Below are 22,870 nucleotides of genomic sequence, written 5' to 3' on the forward strand. Positions count from 1 at the left end.
ATTAACTCATTATACTTGGATTTATATTAATAGTTTATATTATTTATCTATATTATTGATTTTATGTGAAAACAATGGATATTTTATTATAATTATTTATTGCATCTCCTGAAAATTGACTCGTTATTATTGGATTTATATTATTAATTTATTCAACTCGAGAATAAAGTTCTTCGTTATTTATCTTCGAACCGTCTGTCGTGTTCTCGGAGATGCAAATAATGTAGCAACCATTATAATCTTTGCAATTTCGCGATCTACATTGTACATACATACGTAAGATATCTCAAACGATGGTAGAACATCCAAGAGAGAGGGAAAAATCGTCGGCGTAAAAAGAGATCGTGGATGAATGAATAAAATGCGATGACGAAGAAGAAGCAAGGTTGAAGAGAGCAAGAGCAGCCAAGAATAAGAATAATCGTGGAGGTAGTTCGCATTCGAGCAGAAGAACGTATTCTTGACGTCGGCGACGAGATGATGGTGACGTCGTGGGGTGAAACCCATCACCATGGTTGCCATCGTCGCTGCCATCTTTTTTCGTTGTTGTCGTCGGCGTTCTCTATTGTTTCCTCCCTTCCATTAAGCCGGCCGACATTAATTCCGTAGTAGCGCCGATGAATGAATACACCCTGTCGAGACCTTTGAACGCGCTTTAAAATGCGGCCAGCCTGTAAAAAAAAATCCGCTGATAAAATCCGCTGTGCTAACGATCCGCATCCATGGCATGGAGGTGCAAAAATAATTAGACTGAAATTGAAAACTCTACGAAAAAATTTTTTTGCTTTTATTTCAGCTAGTGTGTTATCTATTTCGTCACAAATCTGTCTTATATATATGTAGTATTTTAACTATATATTGTTTACATGTTATAAAAATATATTATGATATTTTTCAGTTTCAATTTCTACAATTTAATATAATATATAATATATTAATGTTTTAATCTGTTTTACATATTTTTAGTATTAACTACATATTATTTATATATGTGACATAATTTTTTTATTTCGACACATCCAGAATATAAATAATTCAATATTAATAATACGATATATATAATAATTTTTCTATTTCAGCTTTCAGTTTTTATAATATAATATATGATATAATATATTAATGACTTTTAATTAGAGATATATTGTATCTCGAGCTGTGTGTGGGGGGGGGGGGCGTGTAGATATAATCTCGCAGCAATTCCGCGATGATCGAAAGTTTAAAACAAATCTACTGTGGCTTATGAGAACGAAATCTGCATCTGGCTCGGTGTGTGTATGGCACGGAAGTACTGTATTATTCAAGCGAATAATCTCGCAGGAAGATACGTGAGGTCGGGCGCGATTCGAAGCACAGCAAGTAGTCGATATTTTCGCGATTATTCGTTCGACGTGCTCACCACCGCGCAATTTGATTCATCGCACCTGAGTTTAATCCTTATGGAATATTCCCCCCCGGACAAGTGATTTAGGAAGGCGAGTTTACGCGTTTACCGTTTTATTCCCTACGTTTTGCGCCGCTGCTTAAATTATAGACAACCGCTCTCGCATTCCAACACGTGCATCTAATTTCCTCTATTCCCGTTACCGTATCTTTAAATATAAACGTCGCCATGATGTTACGTTTAATATCACTTTTAACATCACTACGCGATTACGGAAACCGTAAGGTGTTAATTAGTTTTGTATCTTGTGCTACAAAAGATGTAAAATTCTACGACACTTTCTATGGGATGAGTACATACTTAGAGTTTTGGAATCCTCACAAAAGACAGTTTCGAGGAAACTTTTTTTTTTCTTGAGGAAATTTAATTCAATGCACTGGAATTTTAATTCAATGTTTCAACTAAGTAACACTGGCTATTTTTAGTAAAAATATTTTTGTCAATTAATACTGTGGAAATTATGAAATAAAGAATTTTATAAGAAGCTTGACTCATTTTTAATTTCGTATGTATTATAATAGAAATTTTAATAAATTATATATAATATTTTTCCCATAATAAAAAACTAAAATTTAATTAAATTTTTAAATATCTTTTTAATTAAATATTTCTTTTCGCATGCAAATTATTTGATCTCTCTTTGCAAAAGCTATATGAAAATATATATCCCAAAACAGATTTCTCAAAATGAGCTTAATAACTCGATATAAACGCTGACATAAATCAAACTATTCCAACACTCGCACAACAAAATGCTCTATAAGATTAAAATAATATTTCCATAAATAGTATAATCGAATTGCAGAAATTAATGAAGTTAGTTGATTGGAATGAAGAAGTAAAAAACAAGCTTCTTCTCAATATAGATCGAAATATATTAATAAAGAAATATCTATCGAATATTTTGATGGCGCTATGCTTCTAAGAATTATAATCCCTATTTTTGATTGGTTATATAACTATAATTATATACAATTATAGTTATATTCATTTATCGTGCAATTTCTACACAGATAGATTTTCTCTGTGCACACTCTGATGTATATCGTTTTAAGAACATCTCGATTCAAATATATTTTGAAAGCTTCAATAATTTTCTTGGAAATTGGGTCACCTGTCGTTGTGTATTATTAAGTCCAATTCCGTCAATCGATTTTCCTTATCTATTTTTTGTGTTCACTTTTTCTCTCTCTCGGTTTGCACATTTCATTACTAGAAAATGATATGATGGACATTCGATCTTATCTGTAAATTTAATTGGGAGCGCGACAGAAATGCATTCTAATGATCCATTTCATCGATAATGCAATGACAACTGTTACATATATACATTTTCTGAACTTATTCATCTTTCTCTTTTAAGATTCCTTAAAGTTATAACCATAATAAAATAATGCAGATAATAATAATAATTAAATTTAAAAGATATATAGAATAAAAGATATACGTAGAAATTGGAATTAATCTGCAAAATTTTCCTAATATTTAAATTTTGCTAAAATATATTCTAAAGTTTATATTTATTATATTACCAATTTAATCGAATATTTTTCAGAGAGCTACTCGGATGTTAAATGCTTAAAAGATTGTTCTTACGGAGAATTTGACAATGTGCCAATCAGTAGCAGAAATTGAGATTCCGTCCCGATTAAATTAATAATATATAAGTTCCATCTCATAAATTATTCCGCGACGCAAATCTTCCAGATCTCGAGATTTATTAGAGAAAAGAAGGAAGTGTAAATTAAAGTTTAAATTTAGAGGGTTTGTTCTTCAATTAAAATAGAACGCTCTACATATGTGTACATAAAACATTACTTGTAATTACTTTGTAAGTTTCTCCCTCCTATTCTCAGTGGAATGCAAGTGCATTTTTTTATATTTTTTATTCTCTTCTCGAGTAGATGCTCAAAAAATACTCGAAGAAGTGAGAGATGAGCGCTATAAAGCGGTAAAAGCAGTACACTATTGCAGATTGTTCAGTACGCGAAGTGTATAAGGGTTGTGTGGGTTACCCTTTTGCTATGCCACGATGCAACTGCGCCGTGAAGCGAATCGAATGCTCCAGATTTGGCCTCTTTGAACGAAATTTGTAAGAAAATGATAAAAAATACATGGACATTTTATCTCTGCAAAAAAAATGCTGACAAGAATTAACAAGATAGCATACGAAAAGTAATAATTAACATCGAGTAACATTTTCGCGACCATAGATTGGTATTTTTTTTATCGCATTTATCGCATTTATCGCATTCACTTATAATATGTATACTTAATATTTCCTTTTTTTTCTTTGCTCAGATACTAATAAAATCCGCTGATAAAATATTTTGTGAACGTACTATTTTATAATATATTGCGATTTAGCTATTTCCAGGATTACAGAAGTTTTGTTTATAGAGAACAAATATCTGAATTTTTTGAATTATTTCCGAATGATTATAAGTATTTTGGAGATTTAAAAAAACAATTGGAGTTAGTTTTGAGATTCTGTATTTTTTGGTGTATTATAATTTCTGTATTTTGAAAATAAAATTTATCGACTAAATATTAAACATAATGCATACATTTTTCTAGCGATGTTTCGTAAAATATACTATCGAGCTGTAACAGTTAATCTATAATTAACTTTTCACAATATTATTAATCCAATTTCTTGATTTAACATTAAAATTAAAGGTTTTTCATTTTGAATTAATGTCTCGAAAATATGGCCCTTTACATTAAACCTCAATCATCTTTAATATCTCAAATATGCCAAATATTCCCAGAATTATCCAACGAGGGCTGTTCGAGGATCTCGGTGAGGTCGAGGACTTCCGCGGCTCGCGTCGAGCGGCTAAAAAACGCGCAAATAAATGCAAGAGGGGGGCATTTCCGATACCCAAGCCAATGGCACGCATCGCATGTTTCACGATTATGTACGTCGCTCGACGTGCACCGTCTGGGAGGACTTTCATTGAACGAACAAGCCCCCCTCCAGGCATGGTTTCGAGAGAGAGAGAAAAAAAAATGTCGATACGGGGCGTAGGGGATTGGCGTGTAAGCGGAACGGGGTTGAATGGTGGAGAGGGAAGGGGATCGGCAAGGTTGGACGTGGAACGGGCATGCTGCCAGAAAAGGGGACGGTGGTTGGGGGAGAGAAATCGAAAGGTAGGACGAGGACCGAACGATGAGGACACGGGACAGACAACGGGTTTGCGCTGAGAGATGAAGGGTTGCGGAGAAAGAGAGAGAGAGAGAGACAGAGAGAGAAGAGAGAGAAGAGAGAGAAGGGGTTGGGATCGGAGTTGGCTCTGGTATAGCGGAATAGGTTGATTGATTGGGCACGCTTGTATTGTTTCAGGAGGAAGCTGAATCGACGTAACGCTCCACGCCAGGATGGCCGGTTGGCCGTTCAGCACCGCGCTGCTGTTCAGCATCCTCATCCTTGTTCGCGGTAAGTAAGAACACGAGGGAGGCTACGCGCTGCCAATATAGGTACTCCGGTTCAGGACGAATCCAAGGACGGTGGGCCGTGCCCATGCAAATGATCCCGTCTCGCGCGCGCTCTCGTTACGATGCTAATTCGGTCGTGCTCTTTAAAAATCAATTTCATCGGTTTTAAATCGCTCGAGTTGCCGGGCTCGATGCCCGGATTTAATGAATCCTCGAAATGAGAGCAGCGGGAAGACCGTGTAATAGCTCTCGCGATGATAATTAACGTGGAATCTCGTGTTGCGCGAGGTAGGCTCGACGTTATACACAGTGTAACTTATAATTCGCGTTATTAATCGATCAAAGTAGCTCGAATAAAATTGTACTCGCATTAATTCTACGAAGCGCGTGTCTTGTAAAACAAGAGGAAAAAAAATTTAATACCATTGACATGATCCCACCGTTGTAACGATACGGGCCTCGCCCGGGGATCACGCGATTCTCGTACGATGGCGTACGTGACGCAACTATTTCAGGTCACACGTAGAATTTAACAATGTTATGTAACAGCGTACCGCTTACCGCGCGTGTCAGATGTAACCCGCACATACGGTTGCTCTCGCGCGGAAAACGCGTCGTTCTATTACAAGCGTGCTCCCGTTCTACAATTCAGATGTATGCATTCGCAATGCGCTTTTTACATTCCGTAACAAACGATTTGACCAATTTATTATTACATTCACAAAAGCTTTTTCTCTCTCTCTCTCTCTCTCGTCAGAGCGAGAGAGGAAAAAAAGGGGAAGAGATAAACAAAGCATTATGAAAAAAAATTGGATAAATAGTGCGAATCTCAAGATGCATTTATTTATGAAATGTTATTACATCCTGATTTCGAACATTTTGCTCGTTAAACGCAATTGTAAATGATACGAAATAGAAATTATTATGGAGTGAGAAGAGGCACAATTTGCGATAGAGTAAAAATTTTCAAGACGATTTACTTAAAAAAAAAATGGAAAAATAGAATAATCTGTATATGTTTACAGCGTGTATTTAAAATTTCATTATAATATTCTATGTCTAATATTTTATTACATGTCTCTATTTTAAATTAAAATTCCATAAAAATCCATAAATATCTGTAATATTGTTTAGTATCATTGATCAATGTTTCATTGCGCCGCAACTGGGAATGATTACATCGCGATGCGAATCGCCGCAGTTTCGCGAAAACCTTGCTTTATACAGACTAATCTACTTTTTAAATACTTTTTATTCGATTTTTGCGAGAGAGTCTCGTTTTACAGGCGCTGCAGCCGTATTCGTTACTTTCCGAACACAATCCCGTTTCGTTTTTCCTCTCCCTCTCTTTCGACGCGAGAGAGGATACGAATCCTCTCGTTTTACGGGGGGCCTCGAGGTGTCCCGGGGTGTCCGATTGATTTCCTGCCACTTCGCAGCCTCGCTTGCTCAACTCGACGTCGAACTCGGCTCGAAACCGCGTGACGAAACCGTGAGCCACCGCGTGGCGTGGAATCCGCTTAAATTATTGCCCCGCCGGCAGTTTCGTTTATTCCGGGATCCATTATCCCGCTATAGAGCAGCGGGGCAACTTTCGGGCGCAATTTGTATCCCCGGCTCTCGCCCGCGCGCTTTGTAATCGAGAGAGTTCCACCCCGTCGCGCTCACGCCCACCCATCCCCGACGCTCGTCCAACTTTGGTCATTAATAACTTTCCTTTTCGTCGAATTTCCCGATCGTTAAACCGGGACATCCGTTCGGGCGCTTCGTCGATCATCGTGCCGTTCTCGACAAGTTACGTGTCCCCGGGATCCAAGACGACGATGCGTCAACGCGCTTTCTGGTTATTACTCGCTTCTAAATCACGACATAAAGTCGGGCAGTTTTCTTATAATCTTGCCAAGATAGTTGATAGTTGATAGAACTATATCGTGTCTTTTTTTATCTAGTATTCTGATAATGGTGTTACACTTGCGTTTCAAATATTATATTTAATTTACATCTCTTTTTTTCTCCAATTCTTCATATATATAATATATATGAAGAATTGGAGAAAAAATTATATAATATATAATATATAATATTATATAAAAATTATATAATATATAATATTGTACATAAATATATAATAAATAACACGCACACATACAATTATACCTATCCTTAAAAAATTACCCTCGAAAATTTATTTTCGGTGAAGTGACTGTTTGATCTTTCTAATTAATCGCAGCGCGTTGCAATTATGTCAGGGAAAATGGCAGTCGGTTGCATCGGGCTGGCATTTTTGCGCCCGGGCTTTGCAATGTTTCCCATGTTTCCCATGCGCAACGCTCTTCGGCCTCTGGTAACGTTCCTGTCACTCGTAACAGCGCGCTCGAGTTTATTTATTGCGCTCCTATAAACGTCCCGCGCGGCATTAAACCCCCAATAAATTCAGCGTGTTTCAACGAATGATGATCCAACGTCGCGTTCGACAGGGTCACAGATGTCCACGTAGTACCTTGTAACGCGCCGATATTCGTTAAATTTCCTGCCTATTGGCAGCTACCAAATCCGACGTTTTATTGCACAGTATTAAATGTGGATTTAAGTATTAAGGTTCGGAAAATCCAAAAAAATAACTTAGAAAGAGACAGTAGTGTATGTGAAAAAGAAAGCGAGAAGAAAATATTGTCGCACAGAAATATGAAACTTTAGAGAAAAAAATTTCCATTAAATTATTTGATGTAAAATTTAATAGCTGTAATGTTAAGTAAAGTGTTATGCAATAATTTCGTAACTGAAAGTAAATGTTATAAGGCAAATAAATTTAATTTTTCGTAGATTGAAATAAATTTTTTTATTAAAATTATTAAATATTTTATTAAAATTATTGGAGAAAAATAAAAGAGATAATATCTCTTATATTCTCTATAATAGAATATATTTTAAAATTACGTAAGATTCATATTTTTTTTATGGTTAATCGTAAAAAAATCTCCAATATTCAATAAAGTTTTTCTTCAAGTTTTTAGATAATATATAAGTAGCTATAATAAGAATAATGCTACCTTATTCGTATTCTTTCTAATTTTATATCTTAATAAAATTTGTGATCATTTTAATTTTTTTTTCTGACTTATTTAATGAAATTATTCTCTAAACTATATTATAAATGATTTTTATAACTTTTAATCAATAATAAGATGTAGCATTCTTTTCAAAATTCCACAGAGTTACGGTAATTCGTACATATATATATTTATACCTTGTTCTGATTACATTGATTACTCTAACGAGATAGCACAGCAAATAATCATTCCATGTTTTAAATCTTATGGTGCTTCTTTAGACTATTGTATCGTTTCGTGGTCGCAAAAGTTCATGAATCGGCGTCTCAGACTCGTGTTGGTCGAATCGCGAAGTTTATCTTTCAGTATCGTCTTTGTCAGTCTCGCTCACTGAGTCTGTTCGCTACATCTTTTCACTTTGTGCACGTATGCGTGAAACGTACCATCGTGTGAAGAATATGAAAAACAAGAGATGACAAGAGATGATTTTCATCAGGTGGGAGGAAAAGGGAGGAGAAGAGCGGACAGACGAGAAAAGTGTTGGAGAGTGGTTGGCAACCGTTTGGATGAATGGCGCGTGAGCCATCTCCGAGGAAAGAATAATAGGAAAAACGAGAAAGCGACAGATAGAAAACGGAAAGACAAGAGACAGAGAAAGTGCGGAGTGATTTGGAAGATAGTTGTGGCCTGGCCAAAAAGGGGGATGGGTGAGAAATGGCTTAAAGTGAGAAAGAGGAATGAACGAGACTGAAAAAGACGAGGGAAAAAGACGAGAAGGAAAACGCTCGGCGGGTGTTAGGTGGTGACTCGAGCCAGGGTTGGAAGCGAGCAGGCGGAGGTGGTGAAAACTGGGTGAGATCCCCCCAGAGAGGGGGGAGGGAGGGGGGCAAGTACGAGACCGCTTTCTTAAAGATGCGATTCGGGGCGCACTTGTTGCGTTGCGAGAGAAGGAGGGTCGTTGAGAAAGTCGAGGATTGGAAAGAAACGACTACCGTGGGGCGGCATGAGACTCGTCGAGGGTGGAATGAGAAGTGAGGGAAAAGACACCGGGATGGTGAAAGAGAGAAAGAGAGAGAGAGAAAGAGAGAGAGAGAGAGAAAAGTGGTAAGACGAATCGAATTGATTCTCTTTCACGGATGTCTCGGCGTTACTTTTCTTTATTGCTGCTCAACCGCCGACCGGATAGCGGCTCCTTTCACCCCCGCGTTATTTATTTATCGGCCATCGTTTATACGTTGAACCAGTCTGATCCACGCGCGTAAAGAACATTACGTCCTACTTCGGCATTCGGCACTTACTCACATCGTTTCATTCTCGCTTCTTCCTTCTGGTCGTTTTGAGATAGAGGAGAGAGAGCACTCCTCCTGATGCCAAGCAGAGTGTCCGTATCGGCACCTTCGATACCACAGAGATGAATTGGGAGGAGACTTATTGGGATTCCCCTCACGAGCATACTACAGTCCCGATCGATGCCCAAACGAGCAATAACGATTCGCCCGGCATCGTGGAATATTGTTCGGAATACAACGAGGATGCGGAGGTTTCTTTGCTGGCGTTTAGACTTTCAACCAGTTGCGTTTTAACGCTTGAGAGTCGTCAACTTTGATCAGCATTCAGTATTTTTTTTATTTCTTTCATTTCTTTGTTTAGAATTAATATATTCAGATGAAAAATGAATTTGTAATATATGATTAAATGACATTGATAATATTATTTCTAGATTGCGATTTTTCACTGACTTATGTTTATTAAATATTTTATTTCTGAATACCAATTATACTTAAAAAATAATTGCGTATAATCCAAATAAATTAAGTAAAAAAATACAAAATATGAATCAGTGGAATACATGAAAGTTATGTTTAAATTTTTGATAGGGACATTAATAATATGCAAAAACAAAAATTGACATTTAATTTTCTGCAAAATGTTTAAACAGAATGTTTGCAAATACAGTTAACGGATAATAGATTAGTATTTAATAATTATTATTGGAAAGTTCAACTTTTCTTTTCTTCTCTTGCATTTGCTAGTTAAGAATGCAGTACTGATTGCTTAACATAACGAATTAAAGACTTTATGTGAGCAATTATTTCAATGTTTCAGGTCTATGGGTGGGTACGTATTTTTATTATACTTTTTATCGAATAAAAAAATAAAGTTTTCTGACATTTTTATACCATAATCATATTATAACATGAAAATAATATAAAAATCTGTGAACGATCGAAAAATAGTTTCATAAGAGATTTATCAAATTAATTCTACTTTACTTTAATGAGATTAAAAATATACAGAGTATCTAATATTTATATTATACGTCTAGACAAGTCGCATAAATTGACAATCCATTTTTCTTTAACGGAAATTTTATCAATTATACGTAATACTAATTGTCAATATCTACAAATCAATATCTGTCGCTAAAATATTAAATACTTTATTTGCTAAAACATTTAATATAAAAAAATAAATGTTTTATCTCCTCAAATAGTGCGCTCGTATATAAAATAGCCGAATAAATATAATAAAAGTATATTTAAAAAAACATATGGAAGCTAAAATTACAAATGACGAGATGTATTTCGAGTAAAATTGTTCGAAGTAAATAATCCCAAGGTAAGAAAGCGTAATGCGCGACGATGGCTTTAAGGTGTTAAAACGAATCGACCAGCTTTTTTAGCCGACTAGAGAGATCCGTGCTTTCAACGTTATTAATCGCACGGTGGAATTGAGAGGGCAGTTACCCGCGATGGTAGCGGTCCATTGAACCTTCGGCTCGAGAGAATTCACCACGTTACTTATTTATCAACACGTACGTGTCTCTTTGTGTGGCCATGTACGTGTATGCACCCTCACCTCTCGCGTTTAAAGAACCGCATCGACCACCGGCCTCGTGGGAAAAAGGCACTTTCCACGCGGCCAAGATAGAATCAGGGAGTCGTGGCGATTGGATTGGAGCCTCGGCGAAAAACTTATTGGGATTCCTTGCGGATATAAAGGCTCCATGGAAATCCACCGGTCGAAGAGGGACGAGGATCACGGGAGATTGATCGATAGCTCGCGATATTAACCCTGGCCCTCGAAATTATTCGTTCCATCCGACCACGCGAGTCTACAGTCGACGATATTATTCGCGTCCCGGATATTAATTTCACGCAATGTCGCACCGCGTGCGCGCGCGTAATTACGGAAGGGAAATCGCGAATGTAGCTGACTAAACTGGCGCGATAGCATCTTTCGCGGGAGGTGAAAATAATAAATTAGGTCGTTGAATATATCGCGCCAGTGATTTTCCGGCTAATGTATCGTTTTCCCTCCTTTTTCCCTCGATGTTTAATTAATATCGAATAATATCGGAACTATTACGGAATGCATTGTACGTCTCATATAAATAGATATTATTTTAATTAACATTGCGTCAATTATCGCAATTGCGCTGTGCAACCTAAATAATCCAATTATATTATCGTTTTATTTCTCTGATTCGGTGAGAAATTTTATTGGCCCTTTTTTATTATCTTGCGCATTAAAGTGATGAGAGTAATCATTTTCGATAGAGAGGTGGATCTATCTCGTAATAAAAAAAAGAACAAGATATGATTCGTTCGTACATAATAAAACTCGATGGCTACAAGAGAAAACAAAACAAAAAAAGAGAAAAAATCGAACGCGATGACGAAAGAGCGGTAACATTTTGGAAACGACAGTTGTGATTTCCGCTCGACCAACGCGCGATCGGGATCGACGTTCATCCCGGGAGAAGGTAATCTATCTGATAGCGAAGCCCGCGCGCTATAAATATCGCGGCGAAGCGCCTCGATTTTCCTTCGCGTAAATATGCGGCGACTACGCCCGCGCGAGAAATCTCACCCCGTGCGAGAGCGTTTCTCCCGAGTTTTTACTCATTCCGCCCTCCGCCGTTTCTTTTGCTCCCACTTCACAACACCGTCTAGCCGCAAGCTCTTTACTCGCAAATGTAATAGCGCCTTCGTATCTGTTATCGAAAGAGCGCTTACGCCCCCGCGTCGGACCCTCGTTATCATGCGTAAGGTAAAGTCTCGTAAGGTAAATTATATTTTCCACTTCGGGGCGGAGTAGGGTCTCGTAAATTTTCCAACGACTCGAATACATATGCCATCGGATATATCTTGATGTAAGCGCGCTTTCTATATGCGTATACAGGGTGTGTTGTAACTTGTGGCACAAATGGAATTCATGAAAAAATAAATCGAGGAGGGAAATTTTTTCATCCGCGAATTATTCAAAGAGCGAAATAAGGCACAGTGCTTTTCAATCGTACGTGATTGTATGATATTACGAGTGTTGAATATTATAAGAGGAAAAAAAAAACACACGGTCTAGCGTTTGAATATTTTTATAAAAAGCAGGCTCGAAAGTATCCTTATGAAATTCAACGCAAAGAGAGCGCGTGCAGTATTTTTCAAGTTGATAAAATAAAATTCCTATAAAATAAACATTTTATTTTATTGTGCATTTTTCGAATTTGCAATATTTTGGTGATGTTTATACAATTGCAAACGCGTACATGTAAAGATAATGCACAGCGAAATCTGTTGAATCCGGACATGATTAAATACATGCAAAATATTCAAAACTATTTTTTTTTTCTAAAACAAAACCTCTCGTATGAAAAAATTTTATTCCATATTCCCGATTAATTGTTTTATCTAAAATCATATCTATCCCAGTTATACCATCAGTTACGAGACCATACATTTTATTAAAGACAATTTACAGGAAACAAATTGATGCCATGTATATAAAAAATATGTACTTTCCTACGTGGCCGCGAGATTTATTTCACTTTATATGATCGGCGATTTTATTCGAACGCGGGAGATGCATTTCGCGTTTTATATCGCGAATATCATTTGCTTGAATTTTACGATACGCAGAAATACCTGAAGCACCCCTTATGCAAAGGCGCAAAAATTATTGCCTTTACATCTTTAACGTAAAGCGACGTACGGTGCAGGAGCGCCCTTGCGGGTTAACGGAGTTATCGGCAATTTCGCGGCGCCCTATAGCGAGAGCTGCGGCTTCATCCATAATACGGTGGCGGACGCGTCGTAAATTAGGATGACGCGGAGCTTGCGCACTACGTACGTTACTACGGGAGAGAAATCCGCGGTGACACTTTATTGATTTCAAGATTATCGCGGTCCTCCGCCGTGCCACACGACCTTCGATGTCGATGAGAGGAACGGAAGGAGAAGGAGGGCGATTCGCGTGGGTGGGAAGAGAGGGTGAGCGAGGGACGGAGGACGCGACACGGTGAATGAGGATATTGTATCCCGCGACTTCGTAATTGCGACACTCCGTCTCCTCTCCCTCCCACCCCTCCTTTTCGCGACGTCTGCAGGGATTTCCATTTTCGCGCGAGGAACGTCAATCGCGATCAATCGCGAGATGTATTATCTGTTGCCAAAGTTTCCCCGACTCCGCGAACGCGAGATCGTTTCGTGCATCCCTCGATCCCACGTCGATTGCATATTCTTTACGATTCAATTCCGATGGATGCGTCTCTATAGCACGATGGAATTAACTGAGAATTAATTTCTAATGTTTCTGATTGGAAAAAAGAAGTGTCATTTTTTAAGTTATCAAATTTCCCTTTGTATTTTTAGTTCGAATAAACTTTGCCAAATGAAAATCGTCAAGTGTCAAATAACACTGAATTTTTTACATAAATTTTTGATACATTGAAACACTACTATGTTAAAATTATGAAATTATAAAGAAAAAATATATGCGTCATAAATTAGCATATCTGAATATCGCGATCCTTTTATCTCGCGTTGCTTGCGTAGTTTTTTTAAATTACTCATTTTTATTCACAATTCTTAAAGCATAATAAATAAAACAAATAAATGTAAAATTTTTACTCAGATGCAATTTTTTGTAAAAAAGAGGATTGTATTTATTTTTGCATCGAGTTCCAAACGAGAAATTGTTTATTTTTTCATTCAATTCATTATATCATAATCAATAATAACCATTAATTTGGGTATATACTAATATATGTTAATTGACGTTGAAAAATGAGTGCGTTCTGCCGTAGCATAAATCTCCCCTGCAAATGTTGGCTGGTGCTCTCCGATATCAATGCACCGCTTCCGCCGTCAAAGCTAATAATGTTTGCAAACTCATACACAAAAAGAAAGATTAATATTCCGAATTAATATTCCATTCTTTAACCACCCCGATTGTTGTTATTACAAATTGCGCAACTGTTTATTCATTCGAAATGCAAAAGCCTACGAAACGTATCACTGCATCGGACACGGTTGCATTGCAAATATACTACAATTTCCTTTGTACGAACCACCAGAAAGTTCTCTCATGCTCTGAGAAAACAAGATAAGAGTATAAAGAATGTAAAGTGCAACGACAAAGCAGTTTATATTAATAGATGGTGGCGAATTTATTCAACGATAGAGCTGTACGAGATTTTGCAATTTCAAACAATATTCGATTTTGTGACACGTAAACAGTTTCAAATATATTTCGAAATAGCCGATCAAAATAATCCTCTCCATTTTCAATTTTCAAATTTATTCTTATCGTAATCTGCAAATAAATTTATTAAGATTATCGATCCGTCCAATCGTCGAAATTATTTTCGTGGCATCTCGTGGCTTTAATTTTCGTTACGAATTTTTATACCTCACATCTACACCGCCGTACCTCGATCCATCACGTATAAACAAAGCCGATCCATTATTCGGTGATTTCTCGCGATAACGGATGCGCTATCCTGCTTTATCTGAATCCCTTCCTGTCAAACTTTCATAAAAGAATTCAAATTAGCCGACCGCGCTGGAATTTAACCATCCGCGATTCGACGGGATTGGCTGATGAAATTTTCGCACCGGAGTATTGAACCCACACTCGTTTCCTTCCAACCATGTGCCTTATTTTTATACTATCGATCAAGACTACTTTGACGTTGGATCTTGCATTATTCAGTGATTCCTTCTCGGCTTACGAGCTTTCGTTCTCGTCGTACACACGGGACGTTAAACACATGGGATGTATGTACTTTCGCGTTAATTCTGGGCAGGCACACTGCCATTCGCCTATTCGTGCCACCGACACAAACGTCTAAAGAAGAGAAAGAGAGAGATTCGATAGAGAAGAGAGATGCTCGATATTAATTATTTCAGTAAATTGCATCTCTTTTCAGAGGTCGATTTTTTCGCGGATAATCGGGCAAATGGAATTTCCAATGTCCCTCACTTTTCACAAAATTACAGAGACTATTTTTCTCTTATATGCAACTTCTATTAATCTTGATCTCGCGAAAATAAACTTGTTAGGAGTTCATATTCTCAATGAAAAACAAACAACAGGTACGAGGGTTTTAAAAAATCAGAAAAAAAAGATACTTTCCTTTCGTCTTCTCCATTTAATCTACTCTCTCTGACTGCATTATTTGTTGCAACACAGAAAATAAAGATGATAATTGAATTAAAAAATACATTAAGCATATTGTCCTTTTTCCTCGTTTCAATTCCGTTAATTGTCATTCGATTGTATAAATTTACGAATGAATTTATTGCACTCCGTAATTAAATTATTTTGATTGCTCCAATACAATATAATAATTTTCGAATATACAATGTAATGTCTCTCGACGAGAATATTGTGCGAATAAAAATTATAGTAATGTAAGATGTTTTTTAATAATAAAATTTTATTCTATATAATTAATAACGCGGCGAGACAATGAAAACTATCAAATATATAAATTGCGAATGGCTTTCTTATATTGTATATATGTATATGTATTCAAAAAATATAAGTAGAGTATACTTAGGATGACGATGAAATGTATGCTTGCACATGACACGTGCGTTTCTTCTCGCGTAAAACGTGAGTAAACATATCACGTATGCGACATATGCCCCTGACGGCTGATAAACATATCACGCCACTAAATTATCTAGATTGCAGTAATGTTAACATTTATACCTGCTTGTCAGACTCGAGATATTCCCTCTTATGACATATATCTTGAAAGTACATTTCTTAAAAAGTTTAGAAACATCTCCATTGAGAGATTAAAATTTTTAATATATAAATCACTTTTTTACTTTTCGATAAATTCTATTGTTTAAATATTTAAATTACATTTAAAAAATAATATAAATTATGAAAAATTCTTTTCTTTATATCTATTGATGCGTCGTTTCTCGCAAGAATTTCTTAAAAATGTATTTTCCGAAAAATCTCAGTTTATAGAAGAACAAATTGATTATTACCTTTTGATAATGATCAGCTGATCTCTCCAATTATCTTATTAGTTGACTATCTCCATTTATATAATATAAATTCGGTTTTTTGCTTGATAAATACAAGATCACTATGCGACATGGCGAAAAATAGTCATGATATATTAATGAATTTCAGTGCCTCTTTCGAATTAAGCATGATTTATATTTCTATAATGCAGCAAAAATATTTTCCAGTGTGAAAAGACAAGACTCGCAACTTTAGAGAATCGTATAACTTCGCTCCTTTGTCTCTATCAAATACACGTCATTGTTGTCTGCTGTATCGTCGGATGCATCAATATTAATTAGCGTCGACTCTGATTAATTAAATTTAAGTTCGCTGTCTGCTGCGAGTAGATTCACGATAAAGGAAGTAATAGAGAATTTCTAAATCAACAGTATCGATGCACACGTAAAAAAATAAGATATAAAAAATATATATACAAAAATACAGAATATTTCTAATCGACTTTTTTATAAATTTTTTAAAAGTTAAGAGATGAAAAATTATTTTTAAAAACATTTTATTAATAATGACATATTAATAATGTATCAAAAAATAGAGCAAGAAATTTATTAATATGAAGAATAGTAATTTTTCTCGAAATTTTTCATATATATACAATATATCCAAAATATATATTAATAATTATTATAATTTTTAATTATTAATTTTTCATAAGATTTTTCACAAAGCTTAATTTACTTTTGTATTTTTATTAAATTTAAATTACATTTCGATTCTTTTTTTTCGAAAATGAAAGTAGCAGTGCATCTCTTGTACTTCGCCTCGAGATGTGCGTTACTCGCACAAGTTGATAATTTATTTCTCTGGACGAACAGATAGATTAACAAATTTGCGAGGGTGTCTCCCGACCATATCAGGACGTATGAAAAACGTACTAGTACGAAAAAAGGAATCTCTTTGTGATCTTTACGTCGACTATGCCGGTCCAGCGATCTCCAAGCGTCGTAGACGACGCTTAACGAAAGCGTCGCTGAGAGAAGCGACGATAAACGGCCTGGCGGCCGTATTTTCCTCGACTAAAGGTAAAAACCGAGAGAGCTGACCCTTTTTTTTACCACTCGTATCTACGTTTCTTCTTTCCTTATTTAAAGGAGCCCGCAATAGATCCTCTGGGATCAAAGGAAGCTGAGAGTTTGCTCTCGCGCTTAGTAAGAATACCCGCACCAACGATTTGTATAGAAAAAGACCGTTATTTTTCCACATACCATGTCGCTTTTCCCGACTTTTATTCTTTACAATAATTTATACTATATTTTCATTAATTGATTTATCTTTCTTGGACAATTATTATAAATACGCTCAATATATCGTTGAAAAATACAAAATCATTGAAATTCATATTTTCAATACGTATATTGCGTCATCAAACAAATATCCGCTTTTCGCTGTTTTCTATTTTTTTTTAATGAAAAAAAAAATGAAAGCTATTTTTACTATAATATAAATAATTGTTTCTATTCGACAGCATAAATATTGGATTATTTCTGCGCGTTCGAGCTACGTTTTTCGCACAATTGCAAACGGTGCAATTTCAGAGCGAGCACTTCAGCAAATTGCAAAATATATGCATAATTTCGTAGACAAATGCAACGCAAGTGTAAGGGACTCGGAGTATTTTTAACTTCCACGCGAAAACTCGAGATCGAATAATTATTGCATTCGCGGTTAAATCGCAAGATCGACGAATTTCCTTGTCAGGGATCAGAGAGAGCGAGAGAGAGAGTAAAGAGGGAAATATCAAGAAACTGTCACGACGCGTGTGGCACGATGTGCCGCTTTAAACTTTTAGAAGGGACGTTTTCTCTTTAGTGAGGCATCGCGCGCGCGCGGCCGAGATTTCCGGGCGTGAAAATTTACATAAACGTGGCGCTCAATTTAGCGGCTGCTGGTGGAAACGGATGAAAAACAATAACCACCGAGTTCTATCCGACACACAACGGACGTTACGAGGAGCACGACGGTATTTTCATTTTTTTTTTAAGTCCCCGAATCGTATCGCGACGTCAAAAATCCCTTTATTATGTATTAAATCGTCATAAGAGCAAAAACTGAATGAAATTTTAAATTCTTTCGCATCTTTGCTTATTTTTGAAGCTTGAAATAATTTTTTTCCGTACCTTGTTTTATGTAAAAATAAGAAACAGTAAATAAAAGCGCACAGTCAACACGTTTACAATATTCGATAACGCTTGAAACTTTAGTCATATATACGTTATAGAAAAAAGTACAAAACTTTTCAACATCTCTCTTGTTATGTTCCTCATTACATTTTTACTGAAAACATTTTTCACCCAATATATAGACGTTGCACTCGACGCAAACATTATCTTTGAAGTGCAAAATTTATTTACTTTGTAATGAAATGGCTCTTACGATAATGTGATCGCGAGGTAGAGAAATAAAATGCAGCGAGGGGAAAAGTAGAACAGCAATATTATGATTAATTCAAGTCGCTCGATATGTAGATGTTAATTCGCAAACTATCGCTTCACTTACCGTGCCGATCATGCTACATTGTACAGAGTATCGAAGATATTCCGCCGCGAATAATTTCTCATCGTATTGTTTGCGACGCGAAATTATTGGAAACGTGCTGAAGTATACACGACTGTGCCATTAAGCCTTCGTGACACAACAAAGACGATTGTAAGCGAGCTGTATCGTATGATGAATTACGCGTTCAGTGACGTATATGGGACATATTGGATACATTAATTAATAATTCGCTTCTGTTCCAATTATTTGACATATCTGTAGCGCACGAGATCGTTTTCTCCTTGGTTTTCTCTCTTTCAATTTTATATTTTTAGTTTATGAAACATTTTGTAGATAATTTATACGATTATTTAGAAAATAGCAATTGTATCACAAATAATTATATGCTCTAATGTGAGCTTTTTATCACGATCCAATTTCGTAAAAGAAATTATATCCTGTATGTTATATCATGATACAAATATTATTTTCATTTTGTAAATTTGTTTTCTTTAATTTTGAATCTACAACAATTAAAATAATAAATATTATATTAAAAATATATAAACACACTATTATAAATTTGTATCATAATTTATTATTATATATTATTTATATAAACTATTTTATATATGTTATTTATCACACGAATAAAAAAAATTTTGATTCTTCGCTTTGGAAACTTTGAGAAATTCTACCGGGCGTAAAATCACCGCTGAAAAATCCGCGACATCGACGAGATCGTCGAGAAGTCGTCGTCCTAAATTCCCAACCGAGTTACGATTTCTCGAAACGAGACTGGCAGGAAATCGAGTTATACACACGGTTCGGGGCATGGCTGGTGCGCGTCGGAGAGTCGAAAACTTCTCGGCGTCGTTGTCGTCATCGTCGTCGTCGACGTCGTCGTCGTCGCGACGTTATTCACCCCCGGATGTTGTCATCTCGGAATCTTCGCTGCCCGAGTTTCGGCTTGTGGCACGTTCCGCATGTAAGGACTGCTCGCGTACGTGTCTTCCTTAACTGCGTCGTGTGCACGGCGTGTTTGCGGCATGCTCGTTAACTATTAGTTAAAGCTATTGTGACCGAATGCAGCGAGAAGACCGACGACTGTCTGTCGGCGCCCCAGAGTCGCATCCGGTGACGTCTGAATGCGCCGCGACATCGAAGACGAGACGATTGCGGTCGGTTTCTTTCAGCAGGTTTTACCGCGCGCGATCGGTATTATTAAATCTTCACAATTTCATATCTCTTCATAAAAGATTTTAATCTCAATTCCATATTATTGTAAAGTTTTTAAAATTCTATATTTTTTCCATATCTTTAGAATTCCATATTTTTATAAAATTTATAAAGATAAAATTATATAATTTAAAATTATATTAATTTATAAAATTTATAAAGATGGGGAATTAAGGTGAAAATCTTTTGTTAATGTATGAAATTTTAAAAAAAATAAAGAATTTTAGAAAATATGGGAAAAATATAGAATTTTATAGATAAATTTTTGCAATAATACATATCTCGATATGAAAATTTTTGAATCAGTGATATATATTTCGTCATGATATGTTGCACAGAAGAGAACAATGTATATTAAAAAACAATCGATAAAAAAATAATGCCAAAAATTGATTGAAAAATTTAACATCTATTTATTTATCTTTAAATTTCCTTGAAAGATTTTAATCTTTTAATTCTTTATGAAATTTATTTATATATCTTGATACACTTAAATCTGTGCTACATATTTCTTTATAGTATTGATTTAAATAGAATAGTGTATATTAAATAACGAACAATCGATAAAAAAACAAATTGATTAAAAACAATACAGAAAAAATATATCTTTAGATTTTCAAGATATTAAATAAAATGAGATGATACTTTTAAAAACGAAATGTGATAATACAAATAATATAAATCTCGCATTTTTCCGGTCTATCATGTATTAAATAATGCAACGCGTTTGTTGAAAAGCGGAACGAAAGTGAAATTATAATCTCATAAGACTGTTTAATTTTGTATCGCTTAAATTCAATACGGAGTTTTTAACTCGTTACTTTTTCTTTCGCGCTCTTTTAAAAGTTTTTTAATTGAATATCTACTATGTTCATCCATGATTCGATATAAACTCTTTCTCTCTCGATCTCTCTCTTTCATAGACGAATTACATTTTATCAAGAACAAACTTTCTAGTCTTACGTCGCATAAAATTAAAATATCGCTTCGACACTTATCGAAAGTTTCGCAATATTGATTACAACAATCTACTGAAAATCTGAAATCCATCGTCCCTTCTTAAGAGAATTCTCTTTAATAAATATCGTTTAAGCTTATTTAAACATATGCATATATATAATATATATTTAAAAAATCCGTCAGCTGATTCTTACATTTAATAATTTCTCAAATATATCCCAAAATAAAATTCAGCTGATTCCTACATTTAATAATTTCTCAAATATATTCCAAAATAAAATCTAAAATCCATCGTCCCATCTTAAGAGAATTCTCTTTAATAAATATGCGTTTCAACTTATTTAAACATATGCATATATGTAATATATATTTAAAAAATCCGTCAGCTGATTTACATTTAATAATTTCTCAAATATATCCCAAAATAAAATTCAGCTGACTCCTACATTTAATAATTTTTCAAATATATTCCAAAATAAAATTCAATCTTATAAATATTATAAGAGTATAAACGAATTATACTCACAAAGTAATTAATGATACAAATAACAAATAAAATAAATTTTAAATTACTTACCCTATGGTTGTCTATCATCGCCTTCGATTCTCGGTGTCCGATGCCTTCCTGGGCCTCCTCCTCCTCCTCGTCCTCTTCTTCCTCCTTCATCTTTGTGTTGTGGCACTTACACAATAATCACTCACGAAAACACGGTTAATTCGCGCGATACTTGTACGACACTCCCGATTATAAAACGCGTATTTTATTATATTATGATGAATTAACTGCCGAAATTTACACGACCGAATGTGATCGAATATATTCCGCGGAAATATTGCCTCTGTTTTATAAACAACATACGTTTGTACTTTGAAACAATTCTATTTTGCATCGTAACGCGTATTATATATACGAATGAATAAAAGTATATTAGTTAAAATAAAAATATCCTCACGAACCGTCTATTATTCAAATATATAATTGGATTTGTTTTCTCACAACAGATCTCAGTCAAATAAGTCTTACGAAGCGTGCACTTGAACGAATTACAACGATACGTAAATACCGGCTTACCTAGTCTAACCTAACCTAACATTGAACCTTTCACCGATATGCATATTATTCTCTCGATATCATGATTATCGGCACAAATTATACTTCAATTGATAAAGAGAGCTTACCGATAATTGCGAAAGGTACGAGAGACAATTTCATTCTTCGAAAAGTAATTCACGATACGCGGAAAGACTCGCGTTACCCTCCTTCACGCTCGAATCCCGCGAGGAAAATGAATATAGCTACGCGACACACTAATCAACGCGCGCGCAAATATGTGATACGTCACACGTGCCCTAGGGGGGGCACGCGCCGAAGGTTAAATACCGGCGTCATTCAGTTCCGCGACGAATATTTCACGCGCTATAAAATAGATTTGTGCGGAATATTATATTCTTTCAATGTGTTATATTAATCATTAACCAACGATGTGTCAGTGCGATGTGTGTGACTGGCGGTTAGGTTACTTTGAGATCACTCGATTCTGCGATATATTCAAAACGTAAATCATTGGAATTCAAAGAATCAAAACGCGAACTATATTTGACTCTCCTTCTCGCCAGGTATATATAAATAAAGAAATAATTATCACAATAATGTAATCTATAATTCTCCGTCACTTCGATTCGTCGCGTTATACTTTGAAAAACGATTATATATTATCGATTCGTGTGATTGATTAATTCTCGATGAGAGACTCGTATAACAATGATCTATTTACCAGAGTTTATTCACTGACTTAAACATCGTTTGCCATTTTCGAATTAAAAACATATATGTATAATAATACGAATCGAGTAAGTCAAATAACGAAAAATCATAATCAAATAACCGTTAGATTAGATTAATTGAATTTAGGTTAATTGAAAGAATAGATTTCCTATA

The 22,870-nt window shown here is 35.4% G+C and overlaps 1 protein-coding gene and 1 long non-coding RNA gene across 7 annotated transcripts in view; one reads left to right on the plus strand and one right to left on the minus strand.

The window, feature by feature from the left end:
• Positions 1 to 22,242, minus strand: LOC145964608 (uncharacterized). The gene is made up of 2 exons (XR_014436518.1): positions 21,509 to 22,242; positions 1 to 671 (listed from the first exon to the last, which is right to left on the minus strand). It is a non-coding gene; the product is annotated as an uncharacterized LOC145964608 (long non-coding RNA).
• The window catches only part of LOC145964605 (cell adhesion molecule Dscam2), a 216,202-nt gene that overhangs the window by 74,180 nt on the left and 119,152 nt on the right, over positions 1 to 22,870 (plus strand). For all 6 annotated transcript variants that reach the window (XM_083087568.1, XM_083087567.1, XM_083087569.1 and 3 more), the window contains exon 2: positions 4,788 to 4,880. In XM_083087568.1, the coding sequence (XP_082943694.1) occupies positions 4,823 to 4,880 (58 nt within the window). In that variant the 5' untranslated portion in view covers positions 4,788 to 4,822. The remainder of the gene's footprint in view (positions 1 to 4,787; positions 4,881 to 22,870) is intronic.

This window comes from Camponotus vicinus, unplaced genomic scaffold, assembly GCF_025532165.1.
Source record: "Camponotus vicinus isolate PSW18456_S1 unplaced genomic scaffold, iyCamVici1.0 SCAF_13, whole genome shotgun sequence".
NCBI lineage: Eukaryota > Metazoa > Arthropoda > Insecta > Hymenoptera > Formicidae > Camponotus > Camponotus vicinus.